At 31.5% G+C, this 15,553-nt stretch overlaps 7 protein-coding genes across 12 annotated transcripts; 3 read left to right on the plus strand and 4 right to left on the minus strand.

The window, feature by feature from the left end:
* Window positions 1-302: 302 nt before the first annotated feature.
* On the plus strand, window positions 303-2,839 carry LOC143185520 (TBC1 domain family member 20). 2 transcript variants are annotated; one of them, XM_076388594.1, is made up of 6 exons: window positions 303-680; window positions 750-869; window positions 1,079-1,322; window positions 1,445-1,648; window positions 1,726-1,945; window positions 2,032-2,839. In XM_076388594.1, the coding sequence occupies exons 1-6, from the start codon at window positions 410-412 to the stop codon at window positions 2,335-2,337; spliced, it is 1,365 nt and encodes a 454-aa protein (XP_076244709.1). In that variant the 5' UTR covers window positions 303-409; the 3' UTR covers window positions 2,338-2,839. The 2 variants fall into 2 exon arrangements, with proteins under 2 accessions (XP_076244709.1, XP_076244708.1); XM_076388593.1 differs by having other exon boundaries at window positions 303-869.
* A 146-nt stretch (window positions 2,840-2,985) lies between these two features.
* Window positions 2,986-6,117, minus strand: LOC143185791 (lysosomal phospholipase A and acyltransferase). 2 transcript variants are annotated; one of them, XM_076389047.1, is made up of 8 exons: window positions 6,101-6,117; window positions 4,967-5,294; window positions 4,743-4,885; window positions 4,434-4,668; window positions 4,130-4,357; window positions 3,872-4,043; window positions 3,657-3,779; window positions 2,986-3,573 (listed from the first exon to the last, which is right to left on the minus strand). In XM_076389047.1, the coding sequence occupies exons 2-8, from the start codon at window positions 5,067-5,069 to the stop codon at window positions 3,351-3,353; spliced, it is 1,227 nt and encodes a 408-aa protein (XP_076245162.1). In that variant the 5' UTR covers window positions 5,070-5,294; window positions 6,101-6,117; the 3' UTR covers window positions 2,986-3,350. The 2 variants fall into 2 exon arrangements, with proteins under 2 accessions (XP_076245162.1, XP_076245161.1); XM_076389046.1 differs by lacking the exon at window positions 6,101-6,117 and adding an exon at window positions 5,382-5,504.
* Ints14 (integrator complex subunit 14) lies at window positions 5,828-8,373 on the plus strand. Of its 2 annotated transcripts, none has more exons than XM_076389045.1 (6): window positions 5,828-6,369; window positions 6,444-6,768; window positions 6,862-7,055; window positions 7,125-7,379; window positions 7,456-7,785; window positions 7,848-8,373. In XM_076389045.1, the coding sequence occupies exons 1-6, from the start codon at window positions 6,193-6,195 to the stop codon at window positions 8,073-8,075; spliced, it is 1,509 nt and encodes a 502-aa protein (XP_076245160.1). In that variant the 5' UTR covers window positions 5,828-6,192; the 3' UTR covers window positions 8,076-8,373. The 2 variants fall into 2 exon arrangements, with proteins under 2 accessions (XP_076245160.1, XP_076245159.1); XM_076389044.1 differs by having other exon boundaries at window positions 5,829-6,369; window positions 6,844-7,055.
* LOC143185792 (pyroglutamyl-peptidase 1) lies at window positions 8,183-9,035 on the minus strand. Of its 2 annotated transcripts, XM_076389049.1 has the most exons (3): window positions 8,942-9,035; window positions 8,626-8,861; window positions 8,183-8,566 (listed from the first exon to the last, which is right to left on the minus strand). In XM_076389049.1, the coding sequence occupies exons 2-3, from the start codon at window positions 8,842-8,844 to the stop codon at window positions 8,183-8,185; spliced, it is 603 nt and encodes a 200-aa protein (XP_076245164.1). In that variant the 5' UTR covers window positions 8,845-8,861; window positions 8,942-9,035. The 2 variants fall into 2 exon arrangements, with proteins under 2 accessions (XP_076245164.1, XP_076245163.1); XM_076389048.1 differs by having other exon boundaries at window positions 8,626-8,964.
* Window positions 9,036-9,490: 455 nt separating this feature from the next.
* Window positions 9,491-12,119, plus strand: Socs36e (Suppressor of cytokine signaling at 36E). Of its 2 annotated transcripts, none has more exons than XM_076388340.1 (6): window positions 9,491-9,778; window positions 10,062-10,675; window positions 10,753-11,066; window positions 11,146-11,385; window positions 11,468-11,734; window positions 11,829-12,119. In XM_076388340.1, exons 2-6 carry the CDS (start codon window positions 10,204-10,206, stop codon window positions 12,117-12,119), a joined length of 1,584 nt encoding a protein of 527 aa, XP_076244455.1. In that variant the 5' UTR covers window positions 9,491-9,778; window positions 10,062-10,203. The 2 variants fall into 2 exon arrangements, with proteins under 2 accessions (XP_076244455.1, XP_076244456.1); XM_076388341.1 differs by lacking the exon at window positions 9,491-9,778 and adding an exon at window positions 9,865-9,981.
* A 1,070-nt stretch (window positions 12,120-13,189) lies between these two features.
* Window positions 13,190-13,789, minus strand: LOC143185392 (uncharacterized). Its single transcript, XM_076388349.1, has 2 exons — window positions 13,654-13,789; window positions 13,190-13,488 (listed from the first exon to the last, which is right to left on the minus strand). Exons 1-2 carry the CDS (start codon window positions 13,760-13,762, stop codon window positions 13,400-13,402), a joined length of 198 nt encoding a protein of 65 aa, XP_076244464.1. The 5' UTR covers window positions 13,763-13,789; the 3' UTR covers window positions 13,190-13,399.
* Window positions 13,790-13,998: 209 nt separating this feature from the next.
* Apf (purine phosphoribosyltransferase family protein Apf) lies at window positions 13,999-15,129 on the minus strand. Its single transcript, XM_076388347.1, has 2 exons — window positions 14,481-15,129; window positions 13,999-14,315 (listed from the first exon to the last, which is right to left on the minus strand). The coding sequence occupies exons 1-2, from the start codon at window positions 14,587-14,589 to the stop codon at window positions 13,999-14,001; spliced, it is 426 nt and encodes a 141-aa protein (XP_076244462.1). The 5' UTR covers window positions 14,590-15,129.
* Window positions 15,130-15,553: the final 424 nt, after the last annotated feature.

Consider the following 15,553-nt stretch of genomic DNA (forward strand, 5'->3'; position numbering starts at 1 on the left):
TACAATAATTGTTTCTAAATACAAATGATCTCATAAAATAATAAAAGAAAGATATATAAAGAAAGGAATACATTAAAAGAGATGTAATATGAGAGAAATAACTAGATAATGAGTTTGTAAATGGTTTGGAAGAAGTGAAACTGTTAATTAAAGGAACTTATAAAACCTACTCTCGATCATGGTTCGCTTATAAGTACGTTCTAGAGCCGTAAAAGGCAGCACAAGCCAAAAACGATGATACGTCACGTTCGCACACTTTTAATTACTAAGTAACATTTCTTAGTAGTAAGTGACAGTGATCGATGCGTGTCATTCTTGACAGATTGTCGTTCGGTACTAAGTTTTGGAAGTATTTTGTAAATTTTTCGTACTATGAAACATTTTCCAAAATTGTTGGCATGAATTCGTTATGTCGAAAAGCATGGAGATGGAAGAGGACGAAATATCTTTGGATTCCAGTGTATCAGGAACATCTACGAAAATGGCAATTTCACTTGAAAAGCATAACCTGAAAGCTCGACGAAGAAATGTAATTGAAACGGTGAACGTTCCATCGAAAGATAATAAGGACTCGAACTCTGAATGTAACGTTCCCCTTGTGAGAATGTCTGATTCTACGAGGGCATGGTACGATAATGTTATACCGCGAATACCTGATATCGCAGACGTTAGTTTGTCAGGTAAACAAAACGGAGTGTTAAATCATGATGACGACAGCAGTTTATTAGAATGTGATTTTGGTGATACAGAAACATTGACGAATAGGGAACGAATGAAGATTAGCGTTATACGAGGCACCGTTGTCAATCCGGACCTAACATTAGGGGAATTGAGATTACTGGGTTGTAGCAGTGATGGGCTTGTCAATGGTACTTGATTAATATAAAAGCACATTATTATCAACAAGGAACCACTGTGCAGATGATACAATATAATCCACTTAATATACTTTTATTAAGGACAGATTATATTACACAAATCAATTGTTATACTTTATGACATAAATAATATGGGTTCCTTATTGAAAATAATTTTATATTGCATAATTAAATCTTGAAATCATTAAGATGATCTGTAGATGAAATACGAAGGGTATTGTGGCCAAAACTACTACGACTGTCAGAGGAAAATAATCTGTTGATACATGAATTAGAGATGATACATGATCGTATACCAAATGAAGTTTATCAACAAATATTGAAAGATGTGGCACGTAGTAGCAGTCATATTTCACAAAATGCTACAGAACATGAAATAGAACATTTTCATGAACAGTTGACACAGTTAATGTGTTGGGTTCTTCACAAGCATTCTACATTAAAGTCAGTATTACTTATTTTTATTGTGCCAGGAAACATTAGAGTATCAAATGTTTTCTGGTGATACATTGGAAACATTAAATATATTTGTATTGATAATATAAAGTAAAATAATACGTACTTAGTTACTACCAGGGATATAATGACATAGCTGCAACTGTTCTACTTGTTATGGGTCTAGAAAAGGCTTTGAAAGTGCTTGAAGCTATTTCATTAGAATTTCTTGAAAGATTTATGGAAAAAACAATGGAGAAAGTCAATCAAGAATTATTTTATATATTTGCACTCTTAGAAAGAGTGCATCCCACTTTACTGGAACACTTAGAAAAGTTAGTACAATTACAAGCATATATAACGTTTTATTGCTAGTTTTACTTACTAAGATTAAAACTGTTTTATGCTATAGTGTAGAATTATTTCCGCATTTTGCACTGGCTGAGTACACAACGTGGTATGCGCACAAATATGCGGAAAATAGAAAATTGTTACACAGATTATTTGATTATTTTCTGGGCAGCCCTCCTTTGATGCCACTTTATCTAAGTACTGTGATTGTAGCACATAGGGCAACAGAAATTTTTAATACCACTCCTGATATGGGCCATACTCATAAAGTTTTATGTACCGTGAGTATTATTTTATGTTCATTGTACAAATAAAGCTACATATACAGTGTTATGTGTTACACACAAATATTTTTTCTAATGTATAGTTGCCAGATAATTTACCTTTCGAAACACTTCTACTTGAAGCAAAAAATCTCTATGATCAGTATCCCCCTGAATCTATAAGTAATGATGTTATAGAATATGATAGAAAAAGAAGATGTAAAGAACAAGAATGGAAAGCAAAGGCTGAAGCAAGTCGACAAGAACGGGAGAAACAACGCCAACTAAGAATAGTGCAATCAACGCCGAGAATACCGTACCGTATTAGAAGTTACAAAACTATTACAGTGGTAACGATTTTGGCTATAGGAATTTATGCCTTCTTAAAATCTTCCTCTGGTCTTAACTGACATTAAATGATTTCTCCCTGCGTGGGATGTACATTAATTTGCCTATTCTTGAAGCAGAACTTCATTTTATTTGTAAGCTATTAATTTTATAAATGATAATAGGCATTATTGGGCACACAAACATAACAGAAGAACGTAGTATTGTAAAATACGTGCAATGCGGATATTTGCTAATTCAACAGAATGAATCTGTTTTTTAATAAATAACAAGAGGTATCTTGAGCATTCCTATGCTGCCTTTATGCTGTGTTCTTCGGAAATTGACATGAATCTTTTGTGGAACAAAGAAAAGCACATGTGTATGAGGAAAGACATTTCTAAAGTAAGAATATTGTAAAACAAAAAAATATTTAAAGTATGATGAATGGTATTTGTTGTTTAGATTGTAATTGTATTTTTACAATCTGTGATCGAGTTACGCGTGTATTTAATTAATATGTGTATCTGCAAATGAAAATCAATCTACAACAGTAAACAGAGATTGTTAATAAAGAACATAATTTTTCAATTTCATTTATTTTTTTCAACACCTTCGATGATATCACAAATATATTATTTACAATTTACATTTTAAACTAACATTTTCTTATCCAAAATCAATATATAAATAGAAATTTTTAATTAATATTTTTGAAAAATACTTAAATTTTAAATACTACGACATATTTTATATTAATATAAATAGACAAACAAACAATATTTACCTGAGAAATGAGAACATATTGGAAAATTTAATATATCATTTAAATTTCTTTTGCTTAATTTAATTATTATACAAACTCATGTTAATAATATGTAAAAATACGAAGAAATACAAAATAAAAAATTCATGACTATTATCATATGGCAAGAATAGGACATAGAACACTCTTTCATTATATACATTAAAATTGATGTGATACAAAAAACTGTACATATTTACACAAAGACAGCAATGTAATATTTTTACCTATGACTTAATCATTTGGATTTGGCAATTGAACTGAGAATAATACTAGTAATTTTTCTAATACTTAATTAACTTTTAAAACAGTTTTAATATAGCTTAATACACTAGCATTTCTAAGAATGTTCATATGATCTACACCAGGAAAAGCTTGAGCATAAACTTTTTGCTTTTGTTTACCAGACCAATGTTTGCATCCCTCCAGACTTCTTAAATTTACAGTACCGTCGCCATCACCAGGAATTAACTGAGGCGTGCCATCTATTGATGTGCCAGGCTTATAATATAATCTAAGACGATTTATATAATAACATTAGAATAGAGAAAAGCATATAGTTTTATATATTCAAACTCTAGTATATCTGTACAGTACCTTTGTACTGTGTCTATGCCAGTCCCATATAGACAGTGTACCTCAACTCCTGGAGCAGCAAAATTTAGTTGATATTTCTCATTATCTTTCCTGAATTCCCATCCATTTGGAACATTAATATCTCTGAAAAATATGAGAAATTATAATTATTAATTATACTATCTATAGGAAAGGTATAATAATTCTATGTAATAATATAGAAAATCATACTGTACATTAAAAAGTCTTGTAGTGTAGACAATGTATAGTTTTTCTGTTCTGATTGCACTAATATTTCTGTTTCCTTCCAAAATAATTTTGATGGTAATAACCATCCTAAACTGGGGCTAGTTATTTGTTGATCTTTGAGAACACTTTGGCGTAAAAGATAAGCACCTAGATCATCTCCTACATTTATAAAATATAACATTTTGATGACAAAATAATTATGAGACCACTTGTTTCTAATATACATAACATATGTATCCTTTTACCAATAGCAAATACTTTAAGGGCCTTGATACTACCACCCCAAACACCCGAAAGAGAAATGAAGCAATTAACATATTTATCCTTCCATTGTTGATTTTGGCGTTGTAGAAATATAAGGGTCATAGGTCCTCCCATACTATGTGCTAATAATGTTACAGGAATTTGTTTGTTTGCATAGTATGTCTCCTCAACTAATTTTTTCAGTTTAACAAAAAATTGCTCATTTTCATCTAAAACAAGCAATGATTTTATAATATCCTATACAGATATAGCAATTTTAGTAATGGATCTGAGAAATATACATACTAGGTGCTTTTCTGAAGTCATATGGTGCACCACGTATAGAATAATTTCTGCTATACTGAAGTTGATTAACTAACATATTACCAATGTCTTTAAAATAAGCTCCAGGAGAAGCTTTACTTGGATCTAAATATTCAACAACAAATGGATCACCCCAACCTGGTATACGTATATCAACACCATCTTGATTTTTTGTTGTCCTTGTTACATTGTTGTAAATCAATTTCATATTGTCAATCTGAAAAGATAAATACCTTAACATTTATTATATAGTTCTTAAGATTATCAAAAATATGGCAATATAATACTTACCCAACAGTCTATAATGATTGGTACAAGCAATTCCAAGTTTAACCAAATATTGAAATAGCCATTAGATACTTTTTCACACAAATAATGTATCGCTGTGGTTTTATTAAGTTTAGCTTCAACTTGGCTACCCCCATCACCTGGAACTTTTGACACAACAATAATATTTAATTCGAAAATTAAAAAAAAATTATAGAAATTACTCAGCTTCAGAGTGAAATAGTTACCAAATATGACTGGAGATATTTGTCCGTTTTTATAGTGACGCAATTTTACAGATGAAACACAACACAAAGAAATTATTATATAGATAATAAACAACAAACGCATTGTATATCAAATGATTCTTGTGATTAGACTTGCACTTTAATCTAAATCATGCACTTGAATATTAATACTTTGTAATTAACCTTAGAATTTAGAACGACGCTCAACACTTTGTGGTTGCATATGAATAAACAAATCGAAAATATTGCGCCAAATATTTATTCTTCTGACCTCTGTAGTGCGCAATCAGCTGATGACGTGTGTTTGACGGAGGGAAATTATTCACTGCTACAAAGCAAAAAGCTTACTGATTACTGATTGTCCGAGTACAAGGAGATTCCATTTTAAACTTATCGAACATTCGATAACTAATACCTTAATATATTCTTTGATAATGTTTAACTTATATAGAAAAATACCTAACCAATGCATATTATGTTACCTATCGCACATAAAATGCTACAATTGTACATAAAGTAATGTTAACAAAACCTACTGCCATCGTTCCTGAAATTTCTTTAATGCATCCTATGTATATCTCCAAACAAGTTTGTATTTCTCTAATGTTTCGAAAAACTATAGATAAAATCTATTAATAGCACCATTTTTTATTGTTAATTATATACATCTGAAATATAGTTTAATATTTTTAAATGAATCGAATAATATATCCTCTTCTATAGTAGAATGACTAGCGAAGAATAATGATTTATCAAAAGCGGTCCATTTATGTATAAATATAAGAGTTACTGGAATTTATTTAAAATATACGAATCCATCCATTATATTAAGTGTCTGTAGAAATAAATGGAACCATATAAAACTGCAGTGATGTTTATACTTTTTCCTGGTTAAGTTATGTATTTTTATTTCACTTGATGTAATACACAACACACTTGACGTCTCTACACGATTTATGAAGTTAATAAATGCGTTTGTTATGAAGGAAAAGGAAGTGAAATTTTAGGAATGTTACGAAAGGAGAATTGTTATAGTAATCTATTACTTTAAATAATTAAGAAAATGCAATTATGACTCAATAGATAACTTGTATAATAGTAAACAGTACACAGTGTACTAACCTTATAACTAACCTTAATTTAATACTTTTATTGTCCTGTTGACTACCTTTTTTTACAAAGATATTATTGAAAAACGTGTCGATGTTTATTTTCCACGCGAAAAAATGCCAACTGTCATAGCATTAGACATTTCTTTATCAATGAGACGTACAATACTAGGAAGTGGATCTAATGAAAATAATCAAAATGAACAATTGACAAGACATCATCTAGCTGTACATGGTATAAATGCATTGTTACATTATTTGCAAGTGAATTCAAAGCTAGAATTTGTATCCTTAGTAAGTGTACCAATTTTATAACATGTATTATATCATTATTTTTATGTAATCATATAATTATTTTTTTATATCAGGTTGTTTTCTCTTCACTGTATGAAGTTATTTGTCCATTTACTCGTGATTATGACAGTATACGTTCCAAGTTACAAAATATAGAAGAATGTGACAAGACTTGTATTGAGACTGCTCTTCATGGTGTTAATAATGTTATTATGGCAGAATGGGGTAACACAACAGCTTGTCAAGTGATATTAATTACAGATGGTAATCCTGGAGTAGGCCCAATGTCTCTAGGAGACTCTTTAAATTCGTTAAATGTAACAAGAGATGTAAATCCATTTCCATTACCATTTCCTTATCCAGGAAAGTTGAGTATTGTATGCATTGCACCACAACAAGGTAGAATAATTAAAATAAAGATATTTTAGTACTAAATTAGCACTTGAAAAGTAAAAAATTTTTTTATTTTCTTAGATCCTGGTTTACATATAGGTTTACCTCTTTATCAGCGATTAGTTGAACTTGCTGGTGGTGATAGTGTGGTGCTTGTACCTGAAGCACCACTTTCAAAACATTCAGTAACAACTTGTTTCCAGAAATTAGCAGAAACTAATTATGTTTCTTTTCAAGGATATCTAAAATGTGGAAATTTAGGTTCTTGTATTCTTTTATCACCAGCTCCTATGGTAAGCATTGAAACATGTAACAAATAGCCACTAATTATTTTAGATCTTACATAATGTGCATTATTTTAGCCTTATACTAAAAAAACAGATTTTGAGTTGGTTTCTGGATTAATGATATCAAAAACCATAGAAATTTGTGGATTCATATCTGTAGCAGATGTTGGTAGTCCCAGTGCTATATCTAGGCATTTGGTTTTACCATTAGCTACAGAGAAGAGTCCAAGTATGCAAGGTATATCTTTAGAGGAAGATTCCGACACGGAAGAAAACGGAGATGAAGGAAAAATTCCATCCTTTTGCGTGTTACTACATGGAGCATTAAAAGTAATGCATTAATAAATCTGATTCTTTAGTTTCAAGGGCTGTGTAACAGAATTAAATACATATGTATTCGTTATAGGTTGAAAACATGGTAGCACTTTGTTTGTTAAACAGTGAATGGTATGGATTCATATATTCATGGGCAGATACCAAGAAAAAATCAAACTTAATGTTAACAGTGTTAGAACCAGGTTTAGATGTTGTACCCTGGTTGGGTAATTTTAGTCATTTGGGCCCAGTCGATGCAGCCAAAGGTGCGGCCGTGAGTTTTCCTGTTAGACCAAATGAAAAAAGGAGCTACACTCAGAATGCACCTTCGTGGATTCGCCAAGTTGGATTGCAATCTGATATTCAGAAAATTTTAAGACATGCAAGAAAATTGCCAGAAAAAACACAAAACTTTTATAAAGTAAGTTAATAATATCTATAATCAGATCTCTTTTAACTTATGACACTCGAATTTTCACACAGGAAGTGAACCGGTTGCGGAGGGCGGCTGCGTCCATGGGATTTGTAGAACTTTTAGAAGGGTTGGCATGCATCTTAGAACGAGAATGCACTTTACTACCTCCAAATTTAAATCCTGATTGTACTATTCAAATGGGTCATGTAGCTTCTATGATCAGGAAACCTGAATTCCTTGAACTTAGGTACAATATACCACCAGCACGTACCAGATTTCAACAAGGAGGATCATAAACCTGTGATATATTATAATATTTATGCAGAATAATAATAACTTTTTTATTAAAATCAAATCTGATTTTATTAAAAATATTTTCTCAAATTATTGCTAACAATTTTATTTAAACAATTTCCTTGATCAAGTAACATAAGATATTATACAGGCCTTTAGCAGTTTGGTCACTGGAATATTTATCAAAATCAGGAACGTGAACAAATAATGTTTTCATGGGGTTTATCTTTAAAGATTTATAATATATGTATTCACATAAATATCTGCCTGCATCACAGGAAATACAAGCATTGCATTTTATGTTTTCTGAATTTTTATTAATGTTCTCACAAATTCTGTTGACATCTATGCCAGTGTTTAAAACTTCAGGTGTAATTTTACACTCATCTGGACATTTATCATATATATCTGGTCTTATGTACCCATAGTTATGAGCACAACTTTCTATAGTTAAACAATGTGCTTTGTGCGATACACCTACGTGTAGAATTACCTGAAAAATATTATTCAAGAAGAGAATAATATGATAATTCATTATGATAAAAAGTATACCAGAGGATTGTACTCCTTCCAGAGTGTAGGTATGTAATTGGCTACATCTTCATACGAAACCGGAATCTCTTTCGTTACCACTTTAATATCCTTCCATTCTGACGAATCAACAACTAATTTACATAATTCCTTTACCGCTTCCCAACTAGCGTTAACAATATGATTACCAAATGGACCAAAACCGGTTACTAAAACTGTGTGCTTAAATCCAAAATCCATTATTCAAAAATCTAAACCTATTTATAATTATAAGAAAAATATTTACTTATAATTATAAGGAGGTCAAATATACAGGACTTAGATAACAATTTCTAACCGTCATTTTATACTATGCTGTATTACAAATAGGTTGTTTATTTATTGATAAAAAAAATGATAAAATTAAGCCAAAGTATGATATGACATCTAGCCGTCTATCTATGAACTAACTGGTTGCATTGGAATCGGTTTTTATACTGAACCGATAACGTTGGGTGCGACACCAAAATGATAAGAGGGTTCCGCATACCGCATACCCACCCATCCGGTGTGTACACAAAAATACATTGGATGATGATGATAGGCTATCCTATACTACATTAATGATTATATATATTAATAGTATGAATATATATACCTGTATAGATAATAAATGTAGATAATAAATTCAATTTTTTCTTTCTTGTTCTTGTTGGGTTTACAAGGGCAATACTGTAATATAACATTATTGTATAATATCTACTAATACATCGAGACCAGAATTGAGTTTCTTATTATACGATAGGGAACGCTATCTAGTTGATATTTTATCAATGATATATGTGTACATATATATCAGTACATATATACGTATGTATAAGAGAACGAGTTAGGGAAAATGGCTGACAGTGTATTAGATCGTGTTTTGACAATTTTATTTCTTTAATCATAGTCGCGGAAAAGACAGTGTGTAATATTGTGAAATATGATTTTGATAGTACTGCGAAGTGAATACTTTAGAAAAGTCTGAAAGGATTTGTAAAATATGCGTTCCGAGCAATGAAGAAAATCCTGTCAAAACTTGTCTGGACATGTTTCAAGTAGCTGCCATCAGGAAATACTCGTAACGAACGCCCGAAAAAAATTTTTAATAAACTTTGCAACAAAATCGTACGATAGGAGTTCTTTATTATCGGTAAATATGCATCTAGGATTTGCGTTTGTTATTTAAACAAGTGTAATTTCTTCTTAGAAAAAATAACGATGATGTTTTCTCATCGAAACTTTTATGTTAAACCTTGAAAAATTTGTAAAATGCTCTTATTTGATTGATAAGTAGTGAATACTTCAATGAGTGTGAAATTAGTGTTTTTATGATACCTACATGAGATGTATATTGTAAGGCAACTATTTTTTCTTCTTGACAATTATGGATAGCTTGGATGTCAATAAATTAAAAATGATACATTTTATTTTAGGTAAACAGCAACTTGGATTAATTGGTAACTCATGTGATATGGTGATATTATATGATGTGAGAATATTTATAATATTTATATGAAAGAGAAATATGAATGAGATATTTTTGGAGCAGTAAGATGCCTGTCATTTCATTTAATAATGGGACAGCATTTCGCTAGTCTCAGAGAATTTTTTAGAATGGATGGTGAACGACAGTCTTCCGAAGTGGGCACTAATATTATTTATTCATCACAGTTAGACATGACAAATCAAGATGGTATAGAAAATTTACACGATAATGAAGATAATGGAAATGTACCTGTATTAAATTCAAATTTGATTTTGAATGGAGAATGCAAAGTGGAGAGAAATTTAGACAATGATCATTTAAACTTAAATCTAGATAATCATAATTCTAGATTTGAAACTTTGTATAGTCAACCAGTGGAAACTCAGGACTCAAAGCAAATTTGTAACAATGGAAATGTTACTAGTGAAATACATTTTAAACAACGGGCAGGATGTTGCACTAGTTCTGCAAGTAGTAATACTAGTAGTAGTTCAGAAGATAGTCCTGTAAACCCTCCATTGAGGAGATCTGCTAAAACTTTATCGTTTGTAAAACGAAAAAGTAGGCTTCATTTTTTAAATTTCTTGCCATTGATATTTAAAAGGGTTTATCCTTAATGCATATTTGAATTTTTTCAGATAAACAACGTAACAAAGATCAAAGTCCAGTATGTACTCATGTTTTATCTTCAAAAAAGAAACGAAGCAATTGGGTGTTAAGATTTAACTGTGCCAAAAGCAAAGGCTCTAAGAGCACAGATATTATTCCTGGTCATGGAAATAGTAGTTCAGATTGTGTGTGCACTGGTTACAGAAGAACAGAGGAGCATCCTACGGGAGCTGGTATCATGTTTAACAGTCGATCCGCTCCTCAAAGTCCAGTACAGAGACCACTTCCACCTAGCCCTGTAATTGATCTTTCAAGGTTCAAACCAGAAGAGTTTCCCATGGAAGTAAGTGTCCTTCTTCCCTTTCATCAGAATATTTTTCAGTTGATATTAAGTATTTTCATCACAACATATTTTGTACTAGGATTGTGATGAAAGGGCTCGATTACAACGTGCCCGAGAAATGGAAGAAGGTGTTGAGCCACCCCCTGGTTATAAACCCAATTATTCTTCAGGTATACAAGTACATCCGAATGGGATTACTGTAGATAGTTTAGCAGCTTTATTTCAAGCACATGCTGGTATACAAGCTGCTGCCCTTACAGCGTTATCGCAAATTGATTTTACATTAATTCCGAATATCGAATGGCCAGCACACACACAGGTAGGTCGATTATTAATTTTAATTAAAAGCGACGAACTAAACAGTATGTCGCATAAGTACCATATACTATCACATTTTACAGGTTGATTATGTTCATTGTCTTGTGCCAGATCTTAGATCTATTACAGCTTGTTCTTTTTATTGGGGTAAAATGGATAGATATGAAGCAGAACGACTGTTGGAAGGCAAGCAAGAAGGCACATTCTTATTACGAGATTCAGCTCAAGAGGAGTTTCTATTTTCAGTTAGTTTTCGAAAATATGGACGTTCTTTACACGCGCGAGTTGAACAGTGGAATCATAAATTTAGCTTTGATGCGCATGATCCAGGAGTTTATGCATCAGATACCGTACGTATTAGAATTATTTGCATAAATTTGTATAAGAAAGAAATAAATAAAATCTATATAACAATACTTAAATATTTAACATGTCCTTTTTCAGGTGTGCGGTTTAATGGAGCACTATAAAGATCCATCTTGTTGTATGTTCTTTGAACCTATGCTAACGATACCATTGCACCGAAATTTTGCTTTTCCATTACAACATTTGTGCCGAGCGGTGATAGCTACACGAACAACATACGATGGTATAAATAAGCTGCAGCTGCCAAAGACACTTAAAAGTTATCTCAAAGAATATCACTACAAACAAAGGGTACGAGTTAGACGATTGGACATCGAAAACGATTTACAATCGGATGGAAGATCCATATCATATTTACCTTTAATATGAATCTTTGTATTCATATTCAATAGAATTATTGTATGTTACTTTATTAATTTTCCATTCGCATCTATCACTCTCTTACAGTCATGCATGACATACGTACAATATTGGGACCAACATCAGTGTAGAAAGTGTTGATACTTAGAAAAAAAATCTATTGATTTTTCGCGAGCATTAAGAAAGTGAAAAAAATATTTTCCTTAACGTTATCCGTCCCTTACTTTTTTTATGTTATGCTTCTTACGAAAAGATATAGGTTTCTTGCAATATTTCAGGCTTGCGACTGTATTTACATTCCCACGATAAGTATCGATAGCTTTTGATTGATATATTGGAGTTGAGAATTACAAAAGGGATTGATTTGGCCCCATTATTGTCGTATGTGCAGTATTATAAAGTTTAAGATCGAAGTCGTTTTCTTCTTTCTGAACAACGCGATTGCAATATTAGCAAGTAAAACATACATATTATACGTAAAAAGAAACAGTAGCTTAATTCTGAGAGTAGCTATCGTTTTAACTCTATCATCTTCTCTTACATTTGCATCACATACGCGTACACATATACACTCTGATTTGGATAAATCACATGTAAATACGTTTATGATAGCCGCTTGCGATACACAGCATAGGTACTTCAAGTCTTATGTGCTTAGTAATTAAACTTCCATTATCGAGTTTATCATTGTTTATTTGTAATATAATTTAAACAGTATATAAAATATAATTAAGTTTATATTTTAATTGCGTTGACTAAAAGCGATTAATGTCTAGAATTCAACTTCACTACTTTGGTCATACTTGTTGAATATTCTTTCTCAAAAAATTGGTTTATGTAGCTCCTGTTGTGCCTACTTATACGCAAAATATTATTTAAGAGCTGTCTGTGTTCGTGTTTATCGTTATTAAATATAAAGAAAATGAAAAATTGTTGTGTACATATACATTATCTTTTACCTTGGCAGAATAATTGCTTTTAAGTTTGAAAACTTAAGTCAGGTAAATTGGTTAGATCATAATTTATAACATTGCAAATGTATGGATAATAAAATATATAAGAATTGGTTACTAATTATTAGTGTAATGATGTTTCAATACAAATAAAAGTCAGATATTTTTTAAATCAACATATTTCATGTTTTAATACATATTGCAATAAATTACATTACATAATATGTTAAAATATTCTTGTTGAAATCCTGGAACTTCAATTATAATGTTTTGTGAGGTACATAGCTGTCCTAGACTTTCTTTCAACAAATGTACTTGATTAGATTAACATTTTTTTCACGTACGCAATGTGTATTGTGTAAAAGGCAATAGCACACTGTAGTTAAACAAGAAGAAAGAAAAGAAAAGAGTAACAAGAAATATATCTATATTTTAGGTAAGGATTAATATAGTTTGATTCTTAAATATTTGTCACAGATACGAATAACGGTTTCGACTTAAAAATTTTTCGATATTTTTGACACGTACGCAATATACAACACAATACTCGTAAAAAACTATTTTTCTTGAATAGGTTTTTAAAAGGATACTAATAAAATTTCTTTCCCACTTTTCGACCATGTACAATTCTGTAACGAGCATGTATCTGAAATACCAATATTCCAGAAAAGAAAAGAATCTCCGCAATGAATTAATCATATTTGTTAATATTCTGGGAATGTTTAAGTAAAAACAAGGTTAAGTCACTCGTTCATAAAACGTAAATACCACGCCATGATACATTCGAGCCTACTTGTTAGCTTTTACAGTGATAACTAATAAGAATAAATTCAATTTTTAAAATCACGAAGTATTGATAAAATATTTTCTAATTTAATCATTTTTATTGACTTAAATATACAAGTTTTTATTTATGTTTTCATTAAAATATAGTATTAAGGCAGATTTTTAAGTACGTAGTCATGAAAATTTTTCAAAGCCTTTTGCATCTCTATATATTTAGCTGTAGCACATGCTTCTTCGAGCGGAAGCCATTTAAAAGCTTGATGTTCTTTCGATAATTGAATAGGTTTGTCACGGTTCACTAGTTCCGCTAACCAGTAAATGACAACTTTTGGTTTTCCATTGACCTGGTATGTTAATTCTTGTTTCACATCTTCGAAGATTTGAAGGTCACTGGCTACTAAGCCTGCTTCTTCTTCCGTCTCGCGTAGTGCAGTTTGCATATCTGATTCGCCGGGATCGACATGACCTACGAAGTGTGAAAAATATTGCTTTTTTTTCCATGAAGAAATTTTATTTGTTCAAGATAAAAATAATGCTGGTATCAAAGTATGCGAATAGAAGTCTTAGATGTTCTTGAAAGAAGAAAAATGTTAAGTAGCTAGATGAAAATGGGATAACAGTCGAAACAAACCTTTTGGTGGCGTCCAATGATGTTCACCGTAGGAAACTTGCATCAAAAGGTATTCGATTGCTCCTTGAATTCGACGAAATATAACGAAACCGCAAGCGCGTTTTGCCATCGCGTTCTTAAGGGATGACAGGAGTTGTTGAAAACACTGCCAATGAGTAAATCACCGGTTTACTACCTACTTTGCTACGGTTAGAGAACACACTGAACACAGATTCGCGATCTCACAAGCCACTATTTACGCACATTGGATTTGTTACGTGTTGCTAGCTCAGGACAAACTAATTCAACGTTGTTAAAAGTATGATACCGTATGCTTGCAAACGAAAACCTCAGAGCTTTGCTGCGTGTCGTATACGATATCGTTATATTTGAAATATAAGATATTTATAAAAATCTTTGACTCCTTCCTATACAGATAGTAATATAAAGATAATTATTCGAGATTCAAACTTCATAGAACTCTACATTTGTCCTGTTGATTATGTTTACTGATAAAAGGTAGATAAAATTTTTACCGATTTGTCAACGACACAACATTTAAGTATCTAAAGAATGATTGTGTCCAGCGTAACTGAATTAACTGTGACGATCCAATAAGAACTTGTACTTTCTACATGATCTACAAATATGATGAATGAATAAATTGAAATGTGTACATATATTAACGTGTTTCATTTTCTTATTAAATCTGTCGGTTCAGTCGCTCGATCGTATCACAGAACACCAAAATTACACGAAATAGAACACTATTGTTGCGCGCGCGCGTACGCAACTCGAAAAGAAATCTGATTTGGGAAACAGTGTGTGTTACCATTTTATTATAAACGTTTCTGCTACATTTTGTCTAGATACCGGTCACCAAAAAACACTTAGCAAAGCTGTATGTACGTACCTATCTACAAACTGTCATGTGTACATTTGTTCGTGTGTACGTGTGTATGCCTCTGTGTGTGTTTGTATAGGATGTATGTGTGCGTGTAGGGCGAAATAATGCAGCTGGATGGATGACGAACCTGCCTCGGCTGGGCTTGATGTTTCTTTCTCCTCCTGTTGCTTTATTACTTATATACAAA

The sequence above is a fragment of the Calliopsis andreniformis genome, chromosome 12, assembly GCF_051401765.1.
Source record: "Calliopsis andreniformis isolate RMS-2024a chromosome 12, iyCalAndr_principal, whole genome shotgun sequence".
In the NCBI taxonomy this organism is placed as follows: Eukaryota; Metazoa; Arthropoda; class Insecta; order Hymenoptera; family Andrenidae; genus Calliopsis; species Calliopsis andreniformis.